This window comes from Microchirus variegatus, assembly GCF_963457635.1.
Source record: "Microchirus variegatus genome assembly, chromosome: 8".
NCBI lineage: Eukaryota > Metazoa > Chordata > Actinopteri > Pleuronectiformes > Soleidae > Microchirus > Microchirus variegatus.
In genome coordinates, this window is record NC_139809.1 from 16,593,047 (window position 1) to 16,620,835 (window position 27,789).

Consider the following 27,789-nt stretch of genomic DNA (forward strand, 5'->3'; position numbering starts at 1 on the left):
GTAATTCCTAGACCGTTCACTTGATTTGGATGTAAATGCCCTCAAATTAAAGCTGAAAGTGTGCAGTTAGAGCACATCTTGTTCGTATAATTTCAAATCCATTGTAGTGGTGTTTAGAGCCAAAATAAAGAGAACTGTGTCGATGTCCAAATATTTATGGGCCTAACTGTATATATATACACACACATATATATGTATATGTATATATATATACATATATATATACTGTATATATATATACATATACGAATATATATATACGTATATATATGTATATACATATATATATATATATATATATCATAGTGACAGTCCTCTGGAGAGATGCCAGTCTCCTGACCTGGAGACACCTTTTAACACATCTCTGTTGATGTTTAAGTGTTTGCCAATACTTTATTGTTGCGTGATGACGAACCAGACGTTGCAAAAGTCCTTCAGGCTTTGTGTGTGATAGTAAAAGTATTCGGGGAATGGCCTCATTCAGGTATCAGGTATAACCAGTCGCATCGTGCTCCTCCTCCGGCTTCGATGCTTTGAACCACTTAAGGACTCAGTGGCTCCTGAGGGATACACCCCTGCATATCGATGAGCTCGGGCCAGGCATCGTATTTATTTTGTTCACGGACGTTCTTCAGGTGCTGAAACACAGGGAAACAACACATTTTGACCTCTTCACACCTCCTCTGTGTGTGTGTGTGTGTGTGTGTGTGTGTTTGTGTTTTTGTTTGTGTTTGTGTTTACACTCAGATTTGTGTGCAGGATGAACAAACTTGACAGGACCTGTTTAATTGTGGTTAAACGTTAATAAACATGTGAGGTGTTGACAAGAGGCTAGGCTGATATTGGGCGGTTCCAATATGTCTTCCTCAGTCGGCCTTGATGCTAAACCATGACAGCTGCCCATTCGAAGATATTTGTTTTAGCATTTACAGGCTATTTGCTCACTAAGATAAGTATTTACCCTTCTTTAAGGACTTTACCCAATCCAAGATGGCCTTTTATCCATTTACAGGAAAAACGTTTCCACTGTTTCCGGATGTTATGCTAAAATAAACCTGCTTACAGCTATGTTAGCGCATTTGGCTAATAGCTAGATAGATAGCTAGATAGCTAGATAGCTAGATAGATAGATAGATAGATAGATAGATAGATAGATAGATAGATAGATAGATAGATAGATGGATCATCATGTTATTTATTTATCTCCTAAGTCATGAGACAACGCTGCAAAATTCTCAGGCAATGTAAGAGTACGAGACAATGGAAAGTACTGCACTGGTATTTGCTTTACTGAGACACGCAGTGGAAAAACATAACAGCCAAGAGCAATGAAAACATGACAGTGACGGCTCGTCCCCATTGTGGTTATGTGTCATCAAATACAAAGGACAAAGGAACCGGAGATAAAACAGACTTTACTGCTCCAAACCGAACTGTACGACATTAGAGCCGAGCCGGGACTGCAGAGTGGAAGGGATGGATGGATCTATTCAGCTAGCTTACAGCTATGTTAGCGCATTTGGCTAATAGATAGATAGATAGATAGATAGATAGATAGATAGATAGATAGATAGATAGATAGATAGATAGATAGATAGATAGATAGATAGATAGATAGATAGATAGATAGATAGATAGATAGATAGATAGATAGATATATAGATAGATAGATAGATAGATAGATAGATAGATAGATAGATAGATAGATAGATGTCTTAGTCGGACTATGGCCTGTAAACTTCCTGTCTGATGGATGGAGACACGGACACAACATACGCAACAAACGTAACAGCAAATACAGGACTGGAGTGGTTTGAACAAGCCAGTTATTACCTTCTCAAATTTGCTCTTCAAAACTGTTTCTTTACCGCCAACAAACAGCCAGTTGTCTCTGAAGCCCAACGTTTGGATGATGGAGCTTCCAAGGTCGGCGATCAGCTGCTTCGCCTCGTCGTTCAACCTGGAAAACGAGAGCGCGTCATTCAAACGGCTTTGGGAATGAGGCGTTCATAAAAACAGCGTGTATTTTATTGTACAGACTTAACCAATTCAATGAAAGATAACTAGCATCACGAATGTAAGCTACATTTATTGCCACGATTTGACTACTTCCTGTTAATCGTCGTTCCACAACTGTAACTGTAACGGGGATTAGTGGAATGAAACATATCATGAAAATGCTGACGGGACACAAAATTTTTATTTTCACAAGATGCAGATTGGAAGCAATTTTTTTGTCAAACGTTATGCCAAACATTTTATAAGAGAAGCCGAAGTGAGTGGCTCTTATTTTGAAAGCCACTTTGAAAGGAAATGGTGCCATGTAAGATTGGGCGGTGGCTTTGTGGTTATTTTTGAGAGGGTTAACGAGCATAAAAACTCTTGAAACTTTGCATGGAGGCTACGTCTGGCAAAAATGCGATATTGGCATATTTCCCTGAACTGTGCATTGCTCAAGGACTCTATAGTGGCCCCTAAGGTGAAAGCAGAAGCAAAATTTAGTTCCACCGAATTTCCCGAAATTTTGTGGGAAGATGTTACAGACCAAGGCGGACAAAAAAGTCGACTGTAACCATAGCCTCAACTCAACAGGAAGTGAGCCATTTTGAATTTTGCCGTCCATTTTGCCGATTTGCACCCACGTAAATTAACAGAATCGTCCGAGCATGTTTGTTGTACTGACAAAAAAAACACAGCCAATTTGTACGAGACACATCAAAGGTGAAAAGTTATCGAAATGTTTTGCGGATTCAAAACGGCGGGGCCACGGCAAAACCAACTGCGATTTGGTGAATTTCAACCATTCCTCACGAAACAGGAAGTGCCCGATGACTTCGGCATACATTGAGTTCCACCGAATTTCCCGAAACTCGGTGGGAAGATGTTATAGACCATGGCCTCTACTCAACAGGAAGTCGGCCATTTAGAATTTTGATGTCCATTTTGGTGATTTGCACTCTACGTAAATAAGCGAACCAGTCCGAGCGTTTGACATAAAAAATAGGATTGATTGAATAAAAGTCTGACTATTGAGTGAAGGAGAAAGTCAGGTTAGGGAACTGCTGCACTCTCAGACTTGCATGGGGGAAACTTGCGTGGAGGACAAAAGTGATTTTACCTAGAATCCCTGGACCTGCCGTAAAATAATTGCGACAGAAAGTAGTCACACTTCGCAAATAAATAACAAAATAAATGATTATAATTCATTTGATGTGATTCTTCATTTGGCCAAGTCGTCTTTTGAGTGTTTCTCAGCAGAAGCAAGACAGACGGGACACTTACTTTGAGGAAGGCTCATCATAAGACGCAATCAGCACGATGGACCCCGCCTCGATGCTCTTCAGGAATTTGATGAGAGGTTCCACTTCTGCACAAAAGCAAACGTGGAGTCGAATCAATACGACCGCAAGAAGCGCACAGGTCTTTTAAGAGAAGCGTCGGCCGTTACTCACCCCCGCTGTACATGTCAAAGTTACCCGTGTTCAAAAGGTCTCCCGTTTTTCCTGTCGGAGAAGAAGAGGGACAAATGTACCAGTGGCACCTTCTTCATTTAAAAGAGGCGACGCGGCACTCACCGTTTATTACAGCAATGTTTATTCCGACTCCAGCATTCATTAAACGGACTCCAAGAATTCTGAGAAAAGAAGTCACCAGACAAACATTGATGTCGACGAAGACCTTAAAGGCCTCAACGATTCGTTAATTCCTCATGATAATAAACACCATTTAAAGAGATAGGTATGAAGGTTTGCTATTAAAAAAACGTCATGAGTTTGTTCCAACAACACGGAGTGTTGTGTGTTCAATAAAAGCAAGAACAAGACTGAAATCAAACACTCACAACTTGTTCTGGACGCAGATCCTCGGACCCACGATGTTGGCGGCTCCAGACTGAACTAAGAAGCTGAAGTGACCCGAGCGACAGTCTGAGGGTGTGACACACGATCCAGCTGGACGACAGAGGGACACAGGGTAAATAACCTCAGCTCATTAAGACCCACGGGCTGAAGCTAACGCGGCTTTTCCACGACACAGTTCCAGCACGACACGACTCGTCTCGACTCTACGCGGTCTGGTACGTTTTTCCACGACTTCATAGCTCCTCGTCATAGCAATGGCTGCCTGAAACTGCCGCGAAACTGCGGTGAACATTGTTTTTTTACACAACACAAACACACAGCAACTAGTGACTCATAAAGCAGTTGTTTTGGGTGTAACTGAATCATTAGAATCAGTGGATTAAAAAGATTTGTTCACAGAATGGTATCAGTCCTTCCTGCGAAGCGCTGTCTCTAAATTACGGTGGCCCTGAGGTGCAAAACACAAACGCAAATCACAAATATATTAATGCTTTATACAATATGCTTTATGTTTTAAGAATGCTTAATACTCATAATGCTTTATACAATAAAAATATAAATGATAACACTGACAGGATTCGATCCTACGACTTTGCCAGCATTAGTCCACCGAGTTACCCACTGGACTATCGCTATTAACTATCTTGAAAGTGTCAAAATAGTGACAGTTTTAGGGAAACCGAGGGAACAGTTTATAAACGATTTTTATTTTTTCCACACCTGACCCTAGCAGGGCTCCGTAGGAAATAACGGTCGTTTCCGTTTTGACATGCATTTCCGTTGTGATGCGTTTTTTGATTTGGTTTGCGTTGTGAGATAATGTTGTTGTGTTAAATGCTTTTGTGTTTGTGTTTTGTGCGGGATTCGATTCGTGTTGTGTGATTTGTGTTCCCGTTTTGAGTTAATGTTTTTGTGTTTGCGTTTGTGTTTTTTGATTTGCCTTTGTGTTTTTGATGTGTGTTGTGTTTTGTGATTTGCGTTTGTGTTTTGCACCTCAGGGCCACCGTACTAAATACACCAGACTGCTCTGTTAAATATTGACATTTCCTTTGCTAAATGTTGGAGATGAACGTTAATGTTCTCAGGGACTTTTAAGTCTTTTTAACTATAATCTACAGCTCAGCATTGTTGGCTTTGATTCTTGTGTCGGACGTCGCACTTATGACTCTTCAGATACTTAAAATTCCAAAATATACTTATAGTTCCATAAGTATATTTTGGAATTTTAAGTAGCTTTTGGAATTATAAGTACATTTTGTAATTATAAGTGGAATTTGGAACTATAAGTATATTTTGGAAGTTTAAGTAGATTTTGAAATTATAGATTATAAGTATATTTTGGAATTATATGTTTATTTTGGAATTTTCATAAGATTTTGGAATTATGAGTAGATTTTGGAAATATATGTAAATTTTGGAATTATAATCAGATTTTGGAATTATAAATAGATTATAAGTATATTTTGGAATTATATGTATAATTTGGAATTATAAGTATATTTTGGAATTATAAGGATATTTTGGACGTATAAGACGATTTTGGACCTATAAATAGATTATAAGTAGATTTTGGAACTATATGTAAATTTTGGAATTATATGTATAATTTGGAATTATAATCAGATTTTGGAATTATAAATAGATTATACGTATATTTTGGAATTATATGTATAATTTGGAATTATAAGTATATTTTGGAATTATAAACAGATTATAAGTATAATTTGGATTTATAATCAGATTTTGGAATTATAAGGATATTTTGGACCTATAAGACGATTTTGGACCTATAAATAGATTATTAAGTATATTTTGGAACTATATGTTTACATTTTGGAATTATAAGTATACTTTGGAATTATAATAAGATTTTTGAATTATAATCAGATTTTGGAATTATAAGGATATTTGGACCTGTAAGACGATTTTGGAATTGTAAGTAGATTATAAATAGATTTTGGAAGTATAATTTGAATCTATAAGCAGAATTTTTAAGTCTTTTTACTGATCTACAGTTTGATATTATTCGCTCAAGACTCTTCCATAAATTGCTCACCTTGCTGAGCCTTGGTGGTCATTTCAGGTGATTCAAGGCGAGGAACTAAATGAAGAGGTAACACTGTGGGAAAACAGAGGTCAACACATGTTAAAGGGACATTCCATGTGTGGATGGACATGAGCAAACGTTTTGAAATGGAAACCAGGTTACAGTACATACAAATAACACATATAAATGAATACATAAAGAAGACTGTGTCGCATACTCGTGCGTCACATTACCCTTTAGAGGATCACGATCTTTTAGCAGAACGATCGCGATGACAATAATCGCAGAAACAAGCAAGCAGAGCAGCATCACTGGGAACACAAAGAGACAAAGATGTTTCTGAAATCACACAAAACAACAACAACAACAACAACAACAACAACAACAACAACAACAACAACAACAACGTAATCAATGATGCACTGCACCAAAACAAATTTCCCCACAGGGACAATAAAGTTGAACCTTTAACATCCAGGTCACTGAACTCCCTGATCCTCGTCACAGTTTCTGTTTCTCTTTAAGAAAATTAAATGACATTTGAATGATGCATTTATAAAAAACAACAACCCAAGGAGGTTTAGTTTTGGTTTAATTCTGGTTTAGTGTTGCTTTAATTCTGGTGCAGTTTTTGTTTAATTCTGGTTTAGTTCTAGATTTGTTTTGTTTCTATTCTGGTTAAGTTCTTGTTAAAATTGGGTTTAGTTTTGGTTTAATTCTGGTTTTGTTTTGTTTCTATTCTGGTTAAGTTCTTGTTAAAATCTGGTTTAGTTTATTTTAATTCTGGTTTTGTTTTGTTTCTATTCTGGTTAAGTTCTTGTTAAAATCTGGTTTAGTTTATTTTAATTCTGGTTTTGTTTTGTTTCTATTCTGGTTAAGTTCTTGTTAAAATCTGGTTTAGTTTTGGTTTAATTCTGGTTTTGGTTTGGTTTAATGCTGGTGTAGTTTTGGTTTAATTCTGGTTTAGTTCTAGTTTTGTTTTGTTTCAATTCTGGTTAGGTTCTTGTTCAAATCTGGTTAGATTTGGGTTTAGTTCTTTAATCCTGGTTTGATTCTGGTTCAGCTTTGGTTTTTACTTCCAGTACGGTTTTGATTTAAATTGGGTTGCTTCTCTGGTTTAGCTCTGGTGTCATTCTTGTTCATTTTGAGTGTCAATCTATTCTGGTTTGATTTGATTTACTTAGCGCTGGATTAACCCTGGTTTAGTTTTGGTTACACTTCTGGTCCGGTTTAGATTAGTTTGGGTGTATTCAGGTTTAGCCCTGGTTCAACTCTTATATTGCATTGGTTTAAGTCTGAGTTGAGTTTAGACTCTAATTCAAATATAATTATCTCGTTAAATAAACAATTCACTCTTCACAACTCGAATAAATGGGTGATTTCGCAACCACTGATATCTGACGTCCGCGTTTTATGTTTACATTCCTGTTACCTCTATCATATCTCTTCTTCTCATATTTAAACAATCACTGGAAGTGTTAGAGAAACAGCTGTTTAACAGTGAACAGTGACACACACTCACACACACACAGACGATGCAATAAAAACATACTTTTTCTGTCTTTTCTCTTCGCCATTTTTCCTGTTAAAGACAAGGACGAGTCAGTTAGACAGCGACAGGTTATATCATTTCATATAGCGTATCATTTCCTTGAGACTTTGATGACAACTGTGCATGCTCCATCATCTTAATCATAACATCTACCACATACACTTTTGTAAGTGAAAAATATTATTCGGCCTTCTCTAAAGTTATCAGCTCCCACTCTAAGCACAAGCCTAAACAATTCAGGACAGCGCCTGCTGAAACTGTTGTTGTCACATTGACCTCGGTACAGCACTGTTGTCTACAGAATTCGTCTCTTCATGTTTTCGCTGAGCCTGACCGGATTGGGGCTCCATGTATCAGCAGAGGAAGCACCTTTAAGTATCCTTACTCTGGGACTCACAGGCAGACTGACAGAGGATGCCCAACAACTGTTAACATACTTGTTTTATGTTCGGCATTGTCTCAGTTCTCCTCAGATCTGAGCTGCTTCCAATAAAGCTTTTCAACTTAACTCATCTCTGACTCCAGGAAATTCCATCTTTGGTCAACTCACTTAATAATCAAATCTCCGCAACACACTTTCACCTGCTGGAAAGTTCAACAACCAGGAAGGGATGACATGTTTTATTATTAAAACTGTCTTTACTGAACCAGGATAAGCACAGAAATAGAGCTTATATCTGTCATTGCGTTAGCCCTGTGGAACGACCGTTCACTTCCTGAGCCTAACCCAGCGGTTCATTTCAACAGGACATGCATAGTTACTGATACAACATATCTTGCTATACTGGCTCTACCTGTATTCTTGACATGCTCTCAATGTAAAAAAAATAAAATAAAATAATGGCACTGTAATCTTCAAACTGACAAGAACAGAACAGTGAGGCCATCGCACACGTCGCACATGAAATATCACAGGACACTAATTTCCCCAAGGGGAAAGCTAACTAACTAATTAACTAACTAAAAATCTATCAAACAAACTACCTAACCATCTAACTGGCTAACAAACAAACAAAAAAGATAACTAAATAACTGACAATCTAACCAACTAACAAACAAGCTAACTAACTAATTAACTAACAATCTAACTGGCTAACGAACAAACAAACAAGCTAATTAACTAAAAAACAAGGTTGGTAACTAACTATCCAACTAACAAACAGACAATCGAACAAACTAACTAAATAATAAACAATCTAACTCGCTAACGAACAAGCAAGCTAACTAGCTAACAATCTAACTGGCTAAATATCAAACAAGCGAACTAACTAACTAAAAATCTAACTGGTTAAAAAAACTAACTAACTAAAAAACCAACAATCTAACTGGTTAAATAACAAACAAGCTAACTAACAAACTAACTAACAATCTAACGAACAAACAAAGAAACAAGCTAACTAACTAACAATCTAACTGGCTAACGAACAAACAATCTAACTGGCTAATGAACAAACAAACACCCTAACTAATAAACAAAGGGCTGCTCTGGGGTGGTGGGGGGGCTACGAATCAAATTCAGGGTAGGGCCCCAAAAAGGCTTGGGCCGGCCCTGCTCTACCCTGAATTAACCTGGAGCCTTAAATTGTGAGAAGAGAAAAAATACCCACTACAAATCCAAATGTCACATGATGAGGTTTCAAAAATAAATGTAAATGTAATCTTAGGTTCTGTCACTGCTCCAGATGAATACTAAAATCTAATCTATAACTTTAAAAAGTGAAGACAAAAAATGTTTATATATCATCACACATTAAGGTGAGAGTCATGAGTATAATGGGTTAATCCTAACCGTTTAGAGTTAGCTAAGGAAAGGAAAGGAAATGAGGAGGCAGCCTTGTGTTCTCTGGTTTGCGGTTACGGTTAATCGATTAACACATTGATCAGGAAAAAAATAAAAAATAAAAAAAAATAAAAAAAAGATTACCTGCAGGACTGTGCGCGTGAAGCGGATCAATGTTCCCTCACCTCGCGAGTCTTTACGAGACAACCTCGTCCCGGCGTGTCCTCGAGACGCTCCCTGAAGCGGAGAGTCGCCACAAACAGGTCAGTCCAGCCCCGCCCCCTTTACACCTGTTCACCCCGCTGCCGGGAAAACGTCACGCTCTTCTTTCCGCAATCTTGAGTTTCACGGACGGAACTTTTACTTTATCTCACAACACTTTGACTGTCAGAGGAAAAACAAAACAAAAAAACAACTCACTTCCCAGACCAAAGTCCATTGAAAAAATCAGCAATTTTACATCAAAGCACACAGTGCGGCCCCCCACTTCATATCATCTTATAATGAAAACATGGCGCACGACCTCAGCGTCTTTTAAACACAGTGTGTAGCTGAGGCAAAGCTGCCAGCGAGGTGATATAATATAATATATGTTTCCCAGCAATGTTTTTATAACAGTAATAATCAGACATTTGGTCATAATTATCCCATTATTAAATGTATCATAATATAATATAATAATACAACATTCAGTACATATATAAATACACTTGTTAGGACCTGGGCCCCACGAGCGGCAGTGGCCGAAAAACGGCTCCTGGTATGGATTTTAATAACAGTTGTCCACATTATTATTTATGTAATAAATAAATGTCTGTTTTTGATATTAATACATTAATTTTGCATCATAAATAGTATTATTAAGTATACGTGTGATATCATGATGCAATATTGTGAACAGTTGCTTTTTTTAACCACTTTTTGTTCTCTAGGCCGGCCCCCTCTTGACCATAATAGATGCGCATTGGCCCCCATGTCATTTGAGTTTGAGAACCCTGATATAGAGGGTTATTTAGTGAATTCTGTTTTTGAAATCCTTTGTTCAGATTTACCGCAGTGACACAAACTGACCACATGAGGGCAGCAGTCGACCAGCAGCTCCTGTGTCCCTGTGAGTTAAAATCACTGAATTCCTCTATGGGGTTTGGTGCGGGAGAGGGAGTGGTTTTACAAACTTAAACTTAAAGCTGTAGTGTGTAACTTTAACATAAAAATAAACCAATTGAGCTCACACAGTGTGGATTAAGTCCCGGCGACATTCCCACACTGCACACAGGAAGTGAGAGGACTGCAAACGGGTTGGATATTGACTGAAAACACAAAAGTAACTATAGTAAATTCTACTGCTCAGCAGTTTAACAGGACAATGAAATTCTATGAGAACACAAATAATAAGTGCTTAAATTAAAGACGTGTTATTAAGTTGCTTTTTTTCCAAATCGAATAATTTTAATCAATATATATATAAAAAACTGAGTTTATTTCACAAATGTATTCAGTGCTATAAATACGATGATGTACGACATTGATATTAACATTCGGAGAAAAGATGTTTACTTTCTGTCAGAGAGTCGTTTCCTCTTCGCTTCCTCCAAAAATGGTTTTATCTGCTTCTTTTTCGCTGTCTAAAACGACCCCATCACTGCCTCGATCTTATAGCCCGTACCTGGCTGGGGGTATGAAATTCATGTTTCCTGCACGACTCTGGGGCAGCAGCTGATCTTGCAAGGCTGGTTTTCCGCTAACAGACAGTAGGGGGCAGGGGAGACAGCCCCCAATCTCCCCACAACTCGACATTTACCCATCACAATGACTCTGTTAAATTAGGGTAAAAATCCTGCATAGTTCCGTCTTAAATAGCACTGGGTTAACGGCTTTAGCGGAGTTAACGGTAAAGCACGTTAACGCATGACACGTTTCCATGATGACTGACCGGAAAAAGACGCGCGTGACGTCATGTTTACAGACCGCAGCACCGGAGTCCAGGCATCGTTTACCTGTCAGTTACGTTAGCTGCGTTAGCTTCTTTAGCCTTGTAAGCGCACCTACAGTGGAACTTCAGCGGTCTGTTTATTAAACGAAAAGAGCAGCGCTACAAATACCCAGTGTACCTGTGTACTTCGTATGTGTGCCTCTGTTTTTAAAGTTTAGCGTTACTTTAGAGCATGGGTGTCAAACTCTGGCCCGCGGGCCAAATTTGGCCCGCCGTGTAATTTCATTTGGCCCTTGAGGCAATATCAAATTAACATTAGAGCTGGCCCGCCGGTATTATGCAGCGGCACCGCCGCTGTAACACCGCATTCACCGCTAATACTACAAATCCCATAATGCTCTAATATAAGCGTTGCTTGTTCCATATTCAGTGTTAAAGCAAATCAGTGTAGCAAACTGAGCCATAATTAACGTTTTATTCATGCACTTTCTCTTGCTACTTCAAGGCTTGAATGTTTGATTCATTCATTATTGTTATTTTATTTTCAAATGTATTATTAGCCTGTGGAAAAAGTTTATTTTGATATTTACCTCAGAAGGCTGCAAATAGAAAAGAGGCATTCAATTTTTATCCATCCATTATCTACCGCTTATCCTGTATTTAAGGTGCATTCAATTTTTATTTAAATTTTATTTGATATGCCATTGATATTTTTTAATTATTATTATTATTATTATTTGAAACTCGATTTTGCATGTCACTATAAAGTTATATAAGCCTTGCTTGTTCAATATTCAATGCAAAACTTGTTTGGGTCCCTATTAAAAGGTTAATTTGTTCAACCTTGGCCCACGGCTTTGTTCAGTTTAAAATTTTGGCCCACTCTGTATTTGAGTTTGACACCCCTGCTTTAGAGAGTAATTTTAACAATCCGGTGTCACGTAAACATGATGTCACGTTGCTCTGTGCCGGCCACTGTGCGCACCGAGCGTCATATCTTAATACACAAACCACATGTTTAGACACTTCTCGCCTCAAATGATCTTAAAACTGCGTTCCAAGACAGAAAAATATTTATTTCAGGTGAGAAACAGCCACTGTTTCAATGTTATTCAGCTGCAACAACAACGACAGTCTTTCTCTCTCTGACGCCATTTGCTCACTGTAACCAAATGCACAACAACTTTGCATAGCAACCCCTACTGATTGGGCGGGAAATTGCAGTGCTTATCCGGCACCACGACGGAAAAGTATGAAGGCTCGAGGGGTCTCCGTGGTTACGCAGTTGGATAACGCATTACGCAGTCGGAGAAGTATACTGTGGCCTTTAGTTTGGGCATGTCATTTTTGAGCAGGGACTCCAAAAAGAGGGTCAGGGAAGAAGAGGTTAATGTGTGTCAACGTTAACGCTAACGTGCCCAGCACTAGTTTTAAACCAGATCTACACCATCGCAGTAAACCAACAGAATGAGATGTTTTCTCATCATCGTTGTTGTGGCACGGTGTCACCTGGCGACTGAACTGATGGATCAGCTCAATAACAAGTCGACAGCGGGAATCATTTCTCTGTGTCGGACGCACAGGACCTTTAATCTGTCTTTAAATCCTGAAAATACACCGGTTCTGACTCCACCTTCCGGAGCAGGACGGCACTAATACTGCGCCTGACGCGATGCACCGCTCACGTGTTCAGCAGAGCCGCGCGGCGCTCAGCAGTGACGCACAGGTGCAGGCTAAATTCACGACGGAGGTGATTACAGTGCGGACCGTGGACGTCTCCAGGACCAGTCCCCCCCCACAGCGAGGTCCAGTCTCTGCGTGGACAACCGACAGCCACGACCCGCGGCGGTGCAAGCAGCGGGTCCACGTCCTGGAGGGGTCCGAACCTCCCCGACAGACCGACAGCGACTCCTTCATGGGGACGCGCTCCGTCCCCCACGGCGTCCTGGTCTACATGAGGGCGTTCAGGTGTCCAGGGTGTCCCACTGAGTTGAGCATCAACGCCCTCTGGTCCAGCACCTCCCTGTCTCTGCTCAGCGCCACCCTCTCCTGCTCCACCATGGCTCTGTCCCGCTCCACCGCCGCCCGCTCCCTGTCTAACCACAGCCGCTCCGCCTGCACCGCCGCCCGCTCACGCTCCACCGCCGCTCGGTCCCTCTCCACCATCTCCCGCTCTCTCTCCAGCGCCGTCCTCTCCCTCTCCACCATCTCCCACTCCCGCTCCAGTCCTCCCAGCGGGCCGTCGCACACCTCCGGGCCCCGCTGGTTCTGCTCCGCGGCGTCACAGAACGCCTCTTGTACGTAGTCCGTGGATGAGGCCGGTGGAGCTTGAACAGCGGGGCGGGGCCTATGTCTGGGGGCGGGGTCAGGGTGCTGATCGTCGTCCAGGGTGACCGGCGTGAGGAGGGGGGCGCTGTTGCTGAGGCGGCCTTCCATGGCTTCATTCATCAGGTGAAACCACGGCCAGGAGGAGGCGCCGTCTGCTGCACTCTCCATCCCTACAGGAGGATACTTGAGATCCTGAGGAGAGGAAACAAGGTGTGGAGGAGGTGAGGGAACAGAGAGGAGGAAACAAGGTTTAGCCTTTAATTGACAGAAGACAAAACAAACACAGTCTGTGTTGTCGCTTTTCCATTATACGCTTCTAGCACGGCTCGACTCGGTTTATTTTGCTTTTCCATCAGTGATAGAACCTGGTACCTGGTGTTTTTTTTAGTACCTGCTCGGACGAGTTTCAGCTGAGCCGATACTAAAATGTGACGTTGACAGACTGCCGGTCACCGACTGATCAGAGTGTCGTCACCGGAAGAGATACGAGCGCGACGTCTGACACAAAATCAAAGCCAACAATGTCCAACTCGAGCTCAGTTAACCTTTGCAGTTACAATCCTGTTTTGGGGATTTTGGGACAAGGATTTAGCATGTGCACTTCTCAGTACCGTAACCGTTAAAGCAGTAGAAGATGGATGATGGATACTGGGTTAAGCAGAAAAATAGAGCTTTGCGCCTGTACACTTGTCATTACGGTAGAAGCTCAAGACTTCCGTTGAATAACTGCCTGATGGAAAAGTGAATGTTATCTTGGGGAAAAAAAGGGGCAGAACTCACTCATTGAACATTTTTTGGGCAATTCTACAGCCAGAAAATCAAAATAAATCCAGGCAGAATGTGGTATTACTGAAACCATTCTGTCAACAAATCTTTTTAATCCACCGATTCTAATGATTCAGTTACACCGAAAAAATCAACCGCTTTACAAGTTGCTAGTTTTGTGTGTTTTCGTCGCGTAGAAAACCACGTCACGGCAGTTTCACGCAGCCCATCTATGGCGACTCGGCAAGCCGAGCCGTGCTGGAACTGTACAGCGGAAAATCGACCAGCCGACAGATCCGTTACCTTGTACCTCCTCTTCAGATTGTCCCATTTCTTTGCCATCTGGTAGGTCGAGACTTTCCCCTGCAGTCCCAGCTCCTTCAGGATGGCTCTGAGAAAGAGAGAGAGAGAGAGACGGAACATCGATGAGGAGACGGATTTCTTCAAACGCCACAGTCAGATTATCATCCAGAGCAGAGATTTTCTCACTTCCAGGCCATTTTTGCAGCGTTTCTTTTCCCGGTGAATAAAGCCTCGTTCGAAGCTCGTAGTTTAATCATCCTCCTGGTGTCGTGGTCTGTCACTGTGACGGACACAAACACACAAAAACACACACACACACAAAGCATGTTATATATTAACATGCTGTTTGTTTACATGCACCCAACACGCTCCTGAGATTCACATCATTCCAAGTCTCACACACACGTTAACGTCTTACTTTTGTAAGAAAGGTCAGTGGGCGTTGAACACTCTTCTCCACTGGCGTCGATGTATGTGACGTTCCCGTCGTTCTCCACGTTCTCTCCGCCCACCATGCTCTCCAGCTCCGACACGCTGCTCCTCTCCACCATCAAACAGTCTCTGTCGGGGGGAGGGGAGGAGCCAAAGACGGCATCCTCCTCATTGGTCCAGATGGGAGTCACTTTGGGAGCTTTGCCCACGAGACGTCCCTCCAGAGCGTCATTCATCAGCTGGAACCAGGGCCACGAGGCCGGGTTAGTCTGGTTCTCCATCCCCCGCGGAGGAAACTTCAGGTCCTACGGACACCAGGCCAGACAAAGTCACCACAGGAACTTTCACAAGGAACTACAGGAAATTTCACCAAGAACTACAGGGACTTTCCCAAGGAACTACAGGAACTTTCACCAGGAAGTACAGAGACTTTCACCTGAAACTACAGAGACTTTCACCAGGAACTACAGAGACTTTCACCTGAAACTACAGAGACTTTCACCTGAAACTACAGAGACTTTCACCAGGAACTACAGGGACTTTCACCAAAAAGTACAGAGACTTTCACCTGAAACTACAGAGACTTTCACCAGGAACTACAGGGACTTTCACAAGGAACTACAGGGACTTTCACAAGGAACTACAGAGACTTTCACCGGGTACTACAGAGACTTTCACCAGGTACTACAGGGACTTTCACCAGGAACTACAGGGACTTTCACCAAAAAGTACAGAGACTTTCACCTGAAACTACAGAGACTTTCACCAGGAACTACAGGGACTTTCACCAAAAAGTACAGAGACTTTCACCTGAAACTACAGAGACTTTCACCAGGAACTACAGGGACTTTCACAAGGAACTACAGGGACTTTCACAAGGAACTACAGAGACTTTCACCGGGTACTACAGAGACTTTCACCAGGTACTACAGGGACTTTCACCAGGAACTACAGGGACTTTCACAAGGAATTACAGGGACTTTCACCAGGAAGTACAGAGACTTTCACCTGAAACTACAGAGACTTTCAACAGGAACTACAGAGACTTTCACCAGGTACTACAGAGACTTTCACCAGGTACTACAGAGACCTTCACCAGGGACTTTCACCAGATACTATAGAGACTTTCACCTGGAACTACAGAGACTTTCACTATAAACTCCAGGAACTTTCACCTGGAACTACAGGGACTTTCACCAGGAACAGACTTTCACCATAAACTACAGGAACTTTAACCATAAACTACAACAACATTCACCAGGAACTACAGGAACTTTGACTATAAACTCCAGGAATTTTCACCTGGAACAACAGGGACTTTCAACACAAACTACAGAGACTTTCACCTGGAACTACAGAGACTTTCACCTGGAACTACAGAGACTTTCAACACAAACTACAGAGACTTTCATCAGGAACTACAGGGACTTTTACCAGGAACTACAGAAACCTTCACCATAAACTACAGGGACTTTCACCTGGAACTACAGGGACTTTCACCTAAAACTACAGGGACTTTCAAACTACAAGGACTTTCACCTGGAACTAACTACACAGACTTTCAACTGAAACTACAGGGACGTTCACCAGGAACCAAAGGGACTTTCACCTAAACTACAGGGACTTTCACGTGGAACTACAGAGACTTTCACATGAAACTACCGACACTTTTACCAGGAACTACAGGAACTTTGACTCACCTTGAACTTGGTCTTCAGGTTGTCCCACTTCTTTGCGACCTGGTCCGGCGTTATCTTCCCAGTCAGACCCATCTCCTTCACGATCCCCCTGAGGACAAACCAGACGAATGACACGGAGGACGACACATCCAAGTCACTTCACACTCGACGCAGGATGACATGAAAAGTTAATGTCTTAATGTCACGATTATGCTAATGACAATAATTGTTCTCTTTTTCATATATTATTTTAATTCAGTCATTGTATTTTAACCCTTTTCTTTTATTTGCATTTGGCAATTTTCCAATGTATATTTGCACATAAGCACTTGAGCACTTTCTGTGAAGCACTTTGGTTGCGGCTCAGCCGCTTGTAATTGTGCATTATAAATAAATAAATCTTGAGTTGAAATTTGAATTATTGTGATTCGTGACAATATTGCAATAATTTGCTCCAGCTTTGACTGAGGGAGCGTTTGTATATATACAGCAGCAGAGCAGGGGACGGGCGATAGAAAGACGCGTGAAATATTTGTGGTTTGTGAACAAAACAAGATATTTGAGAACTTCATCACCGAGTTTTGTGGACAGTGCTCGACTAATCAAGAAAATAATCGACAGGTTCATCGATTATGAAAATAATGTGTCATCGTTACCTCCAGGCAGGCTTCGCCGTGTTTCTCCTCCCGGTGAACATAGACTCGTTAGCGGCTCGTAACTCAATCAGTCGCCTTGTGTCGTCTTCCGTCACTGTAACAATGCAGCAGACGCAGAACACACAAGTTCATAAAAGGGTCACACCGGGAAAGGTTACACACCAGGACCTGTAAAGGTGCATGGGTGGACAAATGGACATGAATGAGTACCGTGAAGTAAAACTGTACGACGTACTAGGGCTGGACGATTAATTGAATTTTAATCGTGATTTCGATTTTGGCTTCTTATGATCATAAAAAGATTATAAACGAAGAAAAACAATTAAAGGCGCCGCAAAGCGCGGCATGTATGTAAATTACTATGCTAGAAAAACACCTTGAATGCACCAGTGTGTATCAATAATATGAGGAGCGAGCGATTGAAAACATGGCAGAAAGGTAACAAAGGTAGGACGATATCAGTTAACTGGAAACATTTCGGCTTCAATTTGCAAAGTTTCTCGCGCTATCGTCCAGCCTATCGTCTATCGTCCAGACCTACGACGTACTCAAGAAAACACTTAACCAAAGACTCTATTGACAAATAATTTTCTCTATGGAATTTGGTGTGGGAGATGAAGAGGTTCCTAGTCACAAAAAGTACAACATAAAAACACAGAATCACCACATCAGCCATTGATGATCAGAACAGTTTGTTGAGAAAGGTCAGTGTCTTTATTGCCGCTCACGTTTGTAGGTGAACTCCGTCATCCGCTGCAGCTCCCCGAGCGTTGAGGACCCGTTTTTGTCCTCGTGGTCGACCAGCAGGTCCATCTCCGACTCCGTCAGGAACTCGGCCATGCCCCCTCTGCTGCGGCGGGCTCGTTTCCTGGGCGTCGGCGACATCGACTCGCAGTCTTCGTCCTCGTCCTCCACGATGGGCGTGAGGATGGGCGCGGCGCCAGCGAAATGTCCCTCCATGGCGTCGTTCATGCGGTAGAACCAGGGCCAGGAGCTGGGGTTGGTCTCCGAGCCACGAGTAGGGAACTTCAGCTCCTGGTAGAGACAGGAAACGCTGAAGATCGTCCACAAAAATCAGAGATTCCCCTACGTGATATGACTGACCTGTGCATCTAAACTGGTTAGAGATTAAATAAATAATATCATGTAATTCAGATCATGACTGCAGGGGGTCGGACCTACCTTGTAGCGCCTTTTCAGGTTGTCCCACTTCTTGGCTAACTGATCCGTGGTCAGCTTCCCCTGAAGACCAAGTTCATACAAGATGGCTCTGCAAGACATGGGGCGGCAGTTGAACCAGGATGGAGCGCAAAGAACGCAGCTTGACAGGAAATGGCAGAGTTTACCTCTTAAAATCTGCGCTATATTTGGGCTCCGTCCCAATACCTCCCCCTTAAAGTTTCCCCTACGTTTTGAGCGCCCTCAAACGTAATTTCCCCTCGTTGAGGGAAGTGGAATTGGGGGGGTCGTACCTATGTTCCCCGGGTCCTATGTTCCCCGTTTTTCCCAAAAAAGGTCCACTTTGTATGTGACAGGGGAACATAGGACCCTTTTTTGGAAAAAGGGTAGGGTTAGAGAAAGGGTCCTATGTTCCCCGGTCACATACAAAGCGGAGAACATAGGACCCGGGGAACATAGGTACGGTCCCGAATTGGGACACCACACGCAAATTAGCGTAGCGAACGTAACAAACGTGCTAACCTACCTAACATGTTGCCAAATCTACCGGTGGAGCGTGCTACTATTTTCATTTGTGAAATTTGCCAGCAGATCCAGCTATTGTGTTGCCTGTTGCGTTGGCTGTGTTGGTTTTTCTCCGCCAACGCCGTTTTCATAAACGATATGCCACGAATGTGATTGAAATCTGAAGTCCAGGGTATTCATGTTCAAGTGAACGCCGGTACACACATCTAAAACACTGACAAAACTACCCAGATGTAGCAGAGCTAGCTAGCTTCGAGTGCTTCGAGAGAGTACTCTCTCGAAGCAAATAGCCGCTAGCTAGCTAGTTAGCTAGCTGCTTTCATAAATCGTCAGTTATTTTCTGACATTAATGTTCAAAGCTCAATGGTCCTTTGGATGTATATCATACCAACATATTCCAACACAATTCGACATTGTAAGGTGTTTATTTGCAAAAATATATTAGAACGAAATTGTTCCTCTGCAGACGTGGCCGCCATCTTTGTTGAAAAATATCAGTCGGCTCGCTGAATTCGCAAAGCATCATGGGTAATTTCATCTTCCACTGCGTTCAAAGCATCAAAGCTCACTAAATTTTGAGGGTTGATTATAAGGACAAAATGCACTTCCCCTTGTTCCCCCCTACATGTGAATGCACGAAATTTAGGGTTAGGGTAAAACTTTAGGGTTAGGTATTGGGACAGGGCCTTAGTCTACAACGTCTTGAGTCGGGGTGTCGCGATTCACGATTCTGTGATCTGCTTGGCGTTCCGTAGAGTGGTTCCAGTACGTGAGTGAAATGTCTAAATCCAGGGTTTTCCACCAATGAATACAGTCAGGAAAGCAAAATATTGCTTTCATCCAAGCTAACGTAACGAGTAACACTCGAGTAACACTCACGTTATTTTCTAACTCCTCAACTCTCCCGCACCAAACCCCATGGAGAAAATCAGCAATTTTACATCGCAGCACACAGCGGTTGTTGATCCACTGCTGCCCCCATCAGTAACTTCAAAGGAGTTTTTTTTTTTTTTTTTAAATCAGTTTTCCTCCGTGCAAATTCACGTCAGTGACAGAAACTGACCACAAGAGGCAGCAGTAGACCAGCAGCTCCTGTGTCTTTCCAAAGGCTAAAAACACTGATTTTCTCTAAGGACTTTGGTGTAAGTGGGCGATTAACTGACGACATCACTGACCTCCAGGCCGGTTTGGCTGAATGCTTCCTGCCCGTGAAGAGCGCTTCATTCGCAGCTCGGAGTTTGATCATTCGCTCAGTCTCTGCTTCGGTCACTGTGAACGAGAGAAACGAGAGAAGCTGCAGTTTAGAGCTGAAACAATTCATTGATGCAGCGTTCGTCGATGGTTGAAGCTTTTTTCGTTATTAAAGCAAGATTTCTGATTTTTTTAGCTTCTTAAATGTTAATATTTTTCTTTGTTTCTTTGCTCAACATAACAAAGAGAGAAAATCATTTTGATTTGTGGACAAAATAAAGATATTTGAGAACTGATCGACGCCTACTTTTATAGGAGCACTCGCTCATCCTCCTCCAGCCCATGGGGACTCCCTCCGTGGGAGGAGCGTCCGTGTGAACCACCCCGTCGTCCTGTGCCGCCTCCGCCGCCGCCGAGTCCTCCATCTCCGTCTTGATGAGGAACTCCAGGATGTCGGTGTTCTCCTGGTTGTGGTTGTGGCTGGAGTGGCTGTGGCTGTGGCTGTGGCTGTGGCTGTGGCCGCGGTGACCTGGGTGGCCGGCGTTCTCCGGACTCAGAACCAGGTTGCTATTGTAGAGTCGACCCTGCATGGCTTCGTCCATGATGTGGAACCAGGGCCACGACTCCACCACGGACCCCGTGGTGTCCTGGCCCTGGTAGGGCTGCTTCAGGTCCTGGAAGAGACAACACGGTTGTTAACAGACACACAAGTACTACACAGACACTGAGGAGCAAACATCAAATATTGATTTAAAAAAAATATTCAGTTTTAAAGGTGCATTACGTAATAAATCTTTAGCAACTGGCCATAAAATCCTCCTAATATGTCACAGAGACTCAGGAATAATGTTCGTATAACAAACTGAACTCACCCACAACAACAGTACAGACAAATAAATAATATTTTGCAGACTGCAAATCATGTTTATGTTGTGAAATCATGTTTTGGCATGTGGCGCCACCTACCGCTGTCTACCAATCATTGCACAGTAGAGCCTCAGCTGCCGAGTAACCACGGGTTGCCAGTTACGTCAGAAAACAAAACCTAAAAGAATTTGAATGTAGTAACTGTTTTGGCCACATTCTTACATGGCACCTTTAATGATTTCTTTGTTACATGGAGCAAAGAAACCAGAACAAAACATTTACATGTTACACCTAGACCGGAAGTACCAATTAACGCTGTTTTATTGGTGTGTATCTGCGTCATTACCTCGTTTATGAAGCCCTGAAGGTTCGAAAAACAAACAGTTCAGCCACTGCTGAGAACACTGTGTTGTATTGTAATCTCGGGCTCAGCGATATCTCTGAAAAAAATCCGGTCTGGTTACTTAAACAGCATTTCTCTAGTCCGGGCACATCCGGTTGCGTACATTGAAACGCAGAAGAAGAAGAAGAAGAAGAAGAACGTCCGTTGTGGAGGTGTTTCCCGAGCGACAGTGTCTTCTGACTCTGTGTCCGACTCCGGGTCAAAGGCGTAAAAGGGACTGTGGCGGGGAGTCGTGACGAAGCTATTAACGCTAATGACGAGAGCTTCAGTGAGGAGAGATTTCTATCAGCTCATTTACAACAACTAGGAGGTTTTTGACCATAAAAACAAGTTAATGCATGTAAGTAGACCTCCATAACTAACATATATTTGCAACATGACAGACCACTCTATGTGAGCTTTAAGAAGCTTGAAAATCACAGAAACTTGATTTAAAAAATACTTTAAGTATTTTATATGATTTTAAAAATACTTGAAGTTGTCTTGTGGACAGCGTTACCTTGTATTTTGTTCGCAGGTTGTCCCACTTCTTGGCGATCTGGTCAGCGGTCAGCTTGCCCTCCAGACCCAGGCCCCTCAGGATGGTGCTGAAGGAGATTCACAGATGATAACGACTCATTTACACACTTGATAAATGATGTGAAGTCACAGAAAGAAGAGCAGAGACTCCTGCAGTCACAACTGATACAAAGAGCAGGACTATAACTAAACCCGATCTGTGTCCATTTGGGCTGCAACTAATCTGTTGATTAATGTAAAAAAAAATTCTCAAACTAGGAAATTATGACGTTCTCACGTGTCTAGTTTTGTCCACAAACCAAAATGATTCAGTTCTAATGAGTTCTTTATCATATGGAGCAAAGAAACCAGAACATAGACATTGTTCCACTGGCAACCAGCAGAGTCGCCCCCTGATGGCTGTTGCGTATATTCTTACTTCTGCATTGTCCTCAACCAGCAAATCAGAGATTCCATCCTAATTTTCTTTTTCTCAGGGGTTGTCGTACCTCCATGCGATCTTGGCGGAGTTCCTCTTCCCGGTGAACAGCGATTCGTTGGACGCTCTGAACTCAATCAGCCTCTTCACATCCTCCTCGGTCACTGTAGGAGCAGGGGTCAGAGGTCACGACACTGTACATGGACATCTACAGGTGTGTGTGTGTGTGTGTGTGAGCCTCATAATGGACTGGCACTTACTTTTGTAGGAGTTTTCTGGAAACTGGGGCAGCGGGTTGAGGACGGACTCCATGGTGACCATGGGTGACAGGAGAGGCAGCAAGGGAAGGAAGGAAGGAGGGAGGGAAGGAAGGAAGGAGGGAGGAGGGGGAGAGGGTGGAGGTGTGTTGGTATTCAGGCCTGATGCTAACTACATCCGCACTACATCTAGCTTCGTCCCCCCCTCCCTGCTAGAGCCGCGCTCCTGCCTCCATTTTGTCCGGCGGTGCTGGCGGAGCGTCAGCGACGGCTCTGCGGACCGGGAGCTGGTGGCCCGCGTCCCCAGAGGAGAGCTCCCCGGTGAACCGTTAGGCAAAGCAGGCTGCTTCGCTAGCATAGGCGGCTAACTACACAACAAACACACACATACAGAAACACGGGCGCCCGGGGGGTTTCCCGCCACTCACCGACACCGGGCCCAGTTCGCTCGGCCTCGGCTCTGGCGGCGATTCATGACATCACCACAGGCGCGAGCCAGAGCGAAAATAAAACCGTTACCGTTACCGGGGAGTTAGCCCGCATCCCGTTTCCTGTGCTCCGAGAGGAGGGAGCGCTCGATAACTCCGCCCGGGCCTTCCCTGCGGCACGTGACGTGTTCGGCAAGCTGCCGCCCCCCCCGGGAGGGCGGAGTTTGACGTAAACTGCCTGTAGTTACTACGGAAGCCCGTTTTGAAAAAATCATAATAACAAGATTGAGAAAGTAATGCGTCATAATCACGAGGGAGTATCTCGTAATTATGACTCAATAATTTTTATTTAAGTGGCTTCAAATGGGCTTCCGTACTAATCAGTTTGAAGCTAAAGCATTTGTTGATGTTTACTAAATTGTGCCGATTGATTATACTATTTATATCGTACGGTTGTACATTGCAATACCAATAATATTAGTTGTGTTGTGTCTGATTTAATGATTTTATTGATTTGTTTTAAGGCTTTGTCCAACCAACAACTGTGACCTTTAACTATTGAATGCTGCTTTTCACTAAACCATAACTTTTCCAGTACAAGTGCTTGAAAAATTAATCCGAACTTCAATTTATGCATTTGATATTTCCCTTAACGAACAACAACAACAATGATTTCTTTCTCAAACAGAGCAAAGAAACTCGGAAATATGCACATTTAAGAAGTTGAAAAAAAAACATAAAACTCGAGCATCTCGATACCGATATTAGCACAACATTTTAGATCATTTATGAATGTATGAAGTCGTTAACACATTTGTGCCCAGTCATTTCAAAGACATAATTCTCCAACTGTGTCACAAATATTGGTCATCCCCAAAAAAGAAGAAATAAACTGATTTTACTGATTTTTATTTACATCTTTTACAGTCGCATGTGAGATATAGGATTTTTGGATTGTATCAAATTCTACATTTTTATCCAGTGATTTTGACCAGTATCAGACCAATAATGATACTGATCGATACCGATTCCCATCCCTAGTTCCAAACCAACTTTTTTTTTTGTTTGTTTTAATGACTTTGCTGTCAAATTGCGCAGAGAAACCAGAACATATTCACATTTAAGAATGAGGCGCTCCCTGACAACATGGCTGCATGTGCCAGTAACATCTGGACGTGTAACGATATGTTAAAAGACACAGATTTACATAACACAAACACATAACTTATATAAATACCGAGTCAGTCCAGTCAGTGTCCAACAGTCTGTTGACATTGTGCCATTGTACTGGCACAGGAGGCCAGCAGGGGGCAGATGCAGCCAGTAACTCATACATCCATGCTTGACCTGTCCTTTCAACGGCAATAGGAAACGGTGTCTGTGGCGAGACGTGGTCCATTCACAGTTTCTCCACAAGCTTCTGGAACAAAGACACCAGCCTCTGCCTGGTCTCCAGCTGGTCTGGGTCCAGATCTGTGGCCCTCAGGCTCTCGTAGAACTTGGTCTGGAGTAAGACCTCTTTGTCCGTCATTGTTTCAGCCTGACCTCCGTCCACCGCTGCTGCTGCCACCGCCACCTCTTTCTCTCTCTTGAGCAGCGTCCTCTCCCTCTCCAGATCTTCTCTGGCTCTTCCGAGAAACACTTTGTCCCTCTCGAGGACGGCCCTGTCTCTGTCCAGAAATGCCCGGTCTCGCTCCAACAACGCCCGGTCCCTCTCCACGGCCGCTCGGTCCCTGTCCACCGCCGTCCTCTCTCGCTGGACGGTGACCATGTCTCTGTTCAGGAGCTCTTTGTCTCTTTCTAACGCGATGAGCTCTCTGTCAAACTCCGCCTGCTCTCTCTCCAGAACCCGTCTCTCTTTCTGCAGCTCAGACAGCTTCCTGTCCAGGTCTGTGGCCTCCAGCTCCATGTGTCTGGAGGAGGAGGACGGTGATGGTGACGACGACGGCGGCGGCGGCAGCAGCAGCTTGACGCCCACAGTGTGTGGCAGTAATGTTGTGCTTTTGGTTTTCCTCTCAGGACTATTCACACACACCTGCACGCCGACGTCTGCGGCGACCTCGGCAGGTGATTCCGCCATGTTCAATGTTCTGACGTCAGTTATCTCCATGAGCCCGTCCTCGCTCTCCAGACTTCCTGTGTCGGTGACACCAAGAGCGGAAATGTCCTCCTCCATGTTGGACGGGCTGAGCGACGGCAGGGCGGCAGCCAGCTCCTCGTCCTCCTCCATGTGGCTGGTGGGTATGATTTTGGCGCCTTCAGCCAGGTGACCACGCTCAGCCTGCTCCATCAGGTGGAACCAGCGCCACGAGGTGGGTTTGGTCACGTTCTCCATGCCCGCCGGAGGATACTTCAACAGCTGTGCAGGAAAGATGGTCAATTATTTAAAAACAAAACACTCAAACCAGGTTTTTCTATATATTTTTGATAGCTCACCTTGTACTTTTCTTTCATGTTGCCCCATTTCTTCTTCAGCTGCTGCGCCGACACCAGACCCTCGAGCCCCAGCTCTTTACTGATGGCCCTGCAGCAGCAGCAGAGGACAGTCTGTGATCAGTGGAGCAGACACTGAATGGTGTTTATTTTTTAAGTTCAAGACCAGAGTGGATGAAACCGAAAATAATAACGACACGACAGAACAGTGGCACTACTGTGGTGTGAATGTGTGGTTTGCACTCTGACCTCCAGCCTATCAGGGCAGAGTTCTTCTTGCCCGTGAAGACGGCAGCGTTGGAGGCACGAAGCTGGATCATCAGCCCGATGTCCTCGTCTGTCACTGTGGAGACGTGTGAAGAGTCACACAAATAAACAACAGGGTCTGACATGAGTGCACAAGCTAAGGCTGGTCTGAGGCAGAATAACATGATTACTTCAGTCACGTTATGATTATTAGAGTCAGGTTAGGTTATTTTGTCAGTTTAAGTCTAATTTCACTTTTCAGTTTAGTTCTCTTGAGTCAAAGTCAAACTTATCTTGAGTTTCAGTCAGTGTGACGGCGACTCGTCCCTAAAATATACACACACACATCCACAGATCCCAACACACACACACACACACGCTGATAGAGCGCATAGGGACATACACACACACATCCACAGTTTCCAACACACACACACGCTGATAGAGAGCATATCGACATACACACACACATCCACAGATTCTAACACACCCGCTGATAGAGCGCACAGAGACACACGCAACTGCAGATACCACACACACCTATTAACTTACTTTTTCATCCTCCTTTCGTCGAACAGCATTCAAACATTGTTTACGTCAGCGGCGTTTTTCAAATCTTATATGACGCCGTTGGCGGGGCGCTTTGCGTGACGTCACATTTGTTTGTAGTTTTGTTAATTATCTGTTAATATAGGTTATTAAAGGTGGGGACAACAATTATTATGGGATTGTTAATTTAGGAAATATTTTGGTTTATGTTAATTTTGTTTGTTTGATGAAATAATCATGTTTGTGTTAGTTTAATAGGATTTTGGGGATAATTTGTGTTTGGATGGGAGGGGCATAGGACCTATATTAAGTGAGGTCTAACTCCCACCGGGGGGGTGTTTTTTGTTAGGTTACAGAGGAGGTAACACTGGTTTGCTTACATTGCTTTCATAACTGCATTGATTTGGACTTGGACTTCTTTTGAAACCCTGTGCTGAGTTACTATTATATATATTTTTGGTTAACAGCATTTTTGGACATTTTCCATATTTTTGTTTTCCACTTGTAAATATTTTTCTCACTGTGTGCCCCTTGGCCGGCTAAATAAAAGGGCAACATCACAGTCCACCGACTACGCCATAATTTTTGTCAAATTAGAGAGTTGCAGTAGAACCCCGTGACATATGGTGTCAGAAGTGGGATGGCTAGCTGGGAAAAAATTTAGCTCCAAAGACAGCGCACAGGGCTGCGTTCTCAGAGACATCAGCAGCCGCAGCAGCAGGAGGAAGCGGCAGCAGCTGAGGCTGACGCGGTCTGGGATACAGTGGAGGAAGACGAAGGAATGGCGGGAGCGTGGGCAGCACCTACAGCCCAGGCAGCAGCAGCAACAGGTGGTCCAGGGCCAGAGATACTGACGATGGTAAGAAACTTCCTGGAGGCACAGAACAGAAGAGAGGAGGGTCTATTGGCAGAGATCCGAGGCCTGAGAATGTCTCTTCCACGACCACCACCTGCTCCATCCCTACTGGTCCCAGCAACACCAAGTACAGAGACAGCAAGCAGCCCCAGGCTTCAACTGCCAACACCAGCTCCTCAGCGTGGGAACCCAGAGGAGGTACCTTCCCTTCAGTTGTCTGATGCAGGTGACAGAGACGAGCTGCAAAGGCAAGAGTGGAGACTGTATGGGGAAACCAAGATACCACCATATCAGAGGGGTGAGGATATTGAGAATGACTTGCTACGTTTTGAATGCATAGCCAAAACGTGGCGATGGCCAGAGACTGAGTGGGCCTGTAGACTCGTTCCACTGCTCTCAGGGAAGGCATTGGAGGCCTACACAGCCATGGATGAGGAGAGGGCCAGGACTTGAAGGCAGCAATGCTAGCCAAGTTTGACATCTCTCCGGAGACCTATCGGCAGCAGTTCCGATCTACAATGGTTCCACCTGGAGAGAACCCAACCGAGACCTACCACCGCCTCAAAGGTCTGTACCGACGATG

The 27,789-nt window shown here is 43.4% G+C and overlaps 2 protein-coding genes across 4 annotated transcripts; both read right to left on the bottom strand.

Annotated features, from left to right (window-relative positions):
* Nucleotides 1-542: 542 nt before the first annotated feature.
* Nucleotides 543-13,089, bottom strand: LOC310931116 (protein FAM3C; the record flags this gene model as incomplete). Its single annotated transcript, XM_083894226.1, has 8 exons — nucleotides 543-638; nucleotides 1,834-1,960; nucleotides 3,283-3,367; nucleotides 3,453-3,503; nucleotides 3,576-3,634; nucleotides 3,842-3,950; nucleotides 5,917-5,979; nucleotides 12,897-13,089. 8 exons carry the CDS (start codon nucleotides 13,087-13,089, stop codon nucleotides 543-545), a joined length of 783 nt encoding a protein of 260 aa, XP_083750352.1.
* LOC310930325 (uncharacterized protein) lies at nucleotides 12,234-23,240 on the bottom strand. Of its 3 annotated transcripts, XM_083893267.1 has the most exons (14): nucleotides 23,123-23,228; nucleotides 22,698-22,719; nucleotides 22,508-22,601; nucleotides 22,000-22,087; nucleotides 20,538-20,904; nucleotides 20,215-20,308; nucleotides 18,518-18,605; nucleotides 18,064-18,370; nucleotides 17,336-17,429; nucleotides 16,701-16,788; nucleotides 14,987-15,305; nucleotides 14,755-14,848; nucleotides 14,569-14,656; nucleotides 12,234-13,692 (listed from the first exon to the last, which is right to left on the bottom strand). In XM_083893267.1, coding segments are annotated over exons 2-14 (2,292 nt in total). In that variant the 5' UTR covers nucleotides 22,699-22,719; nucleotides 23,123-23,228; the 3' UTR covers nucleotides 12,234-13,122. The 3 variants fall into 3 exon arrangements, with proteins under 3 accessions (XP_083749393.1, XP_083749392.1, XP_083749394.1); XM_083893266.1 differs by having other exon boundaries at nucleotides 22,698-23,240; XM_083893268.1 differs by having other exon boundaries at nucleotides 22,438-22,601; nucleotides 22,698-23,240.
* Between the last annotated feature and the right edge of the window lie 4,549 nt (nucleotides 23,241-27,789).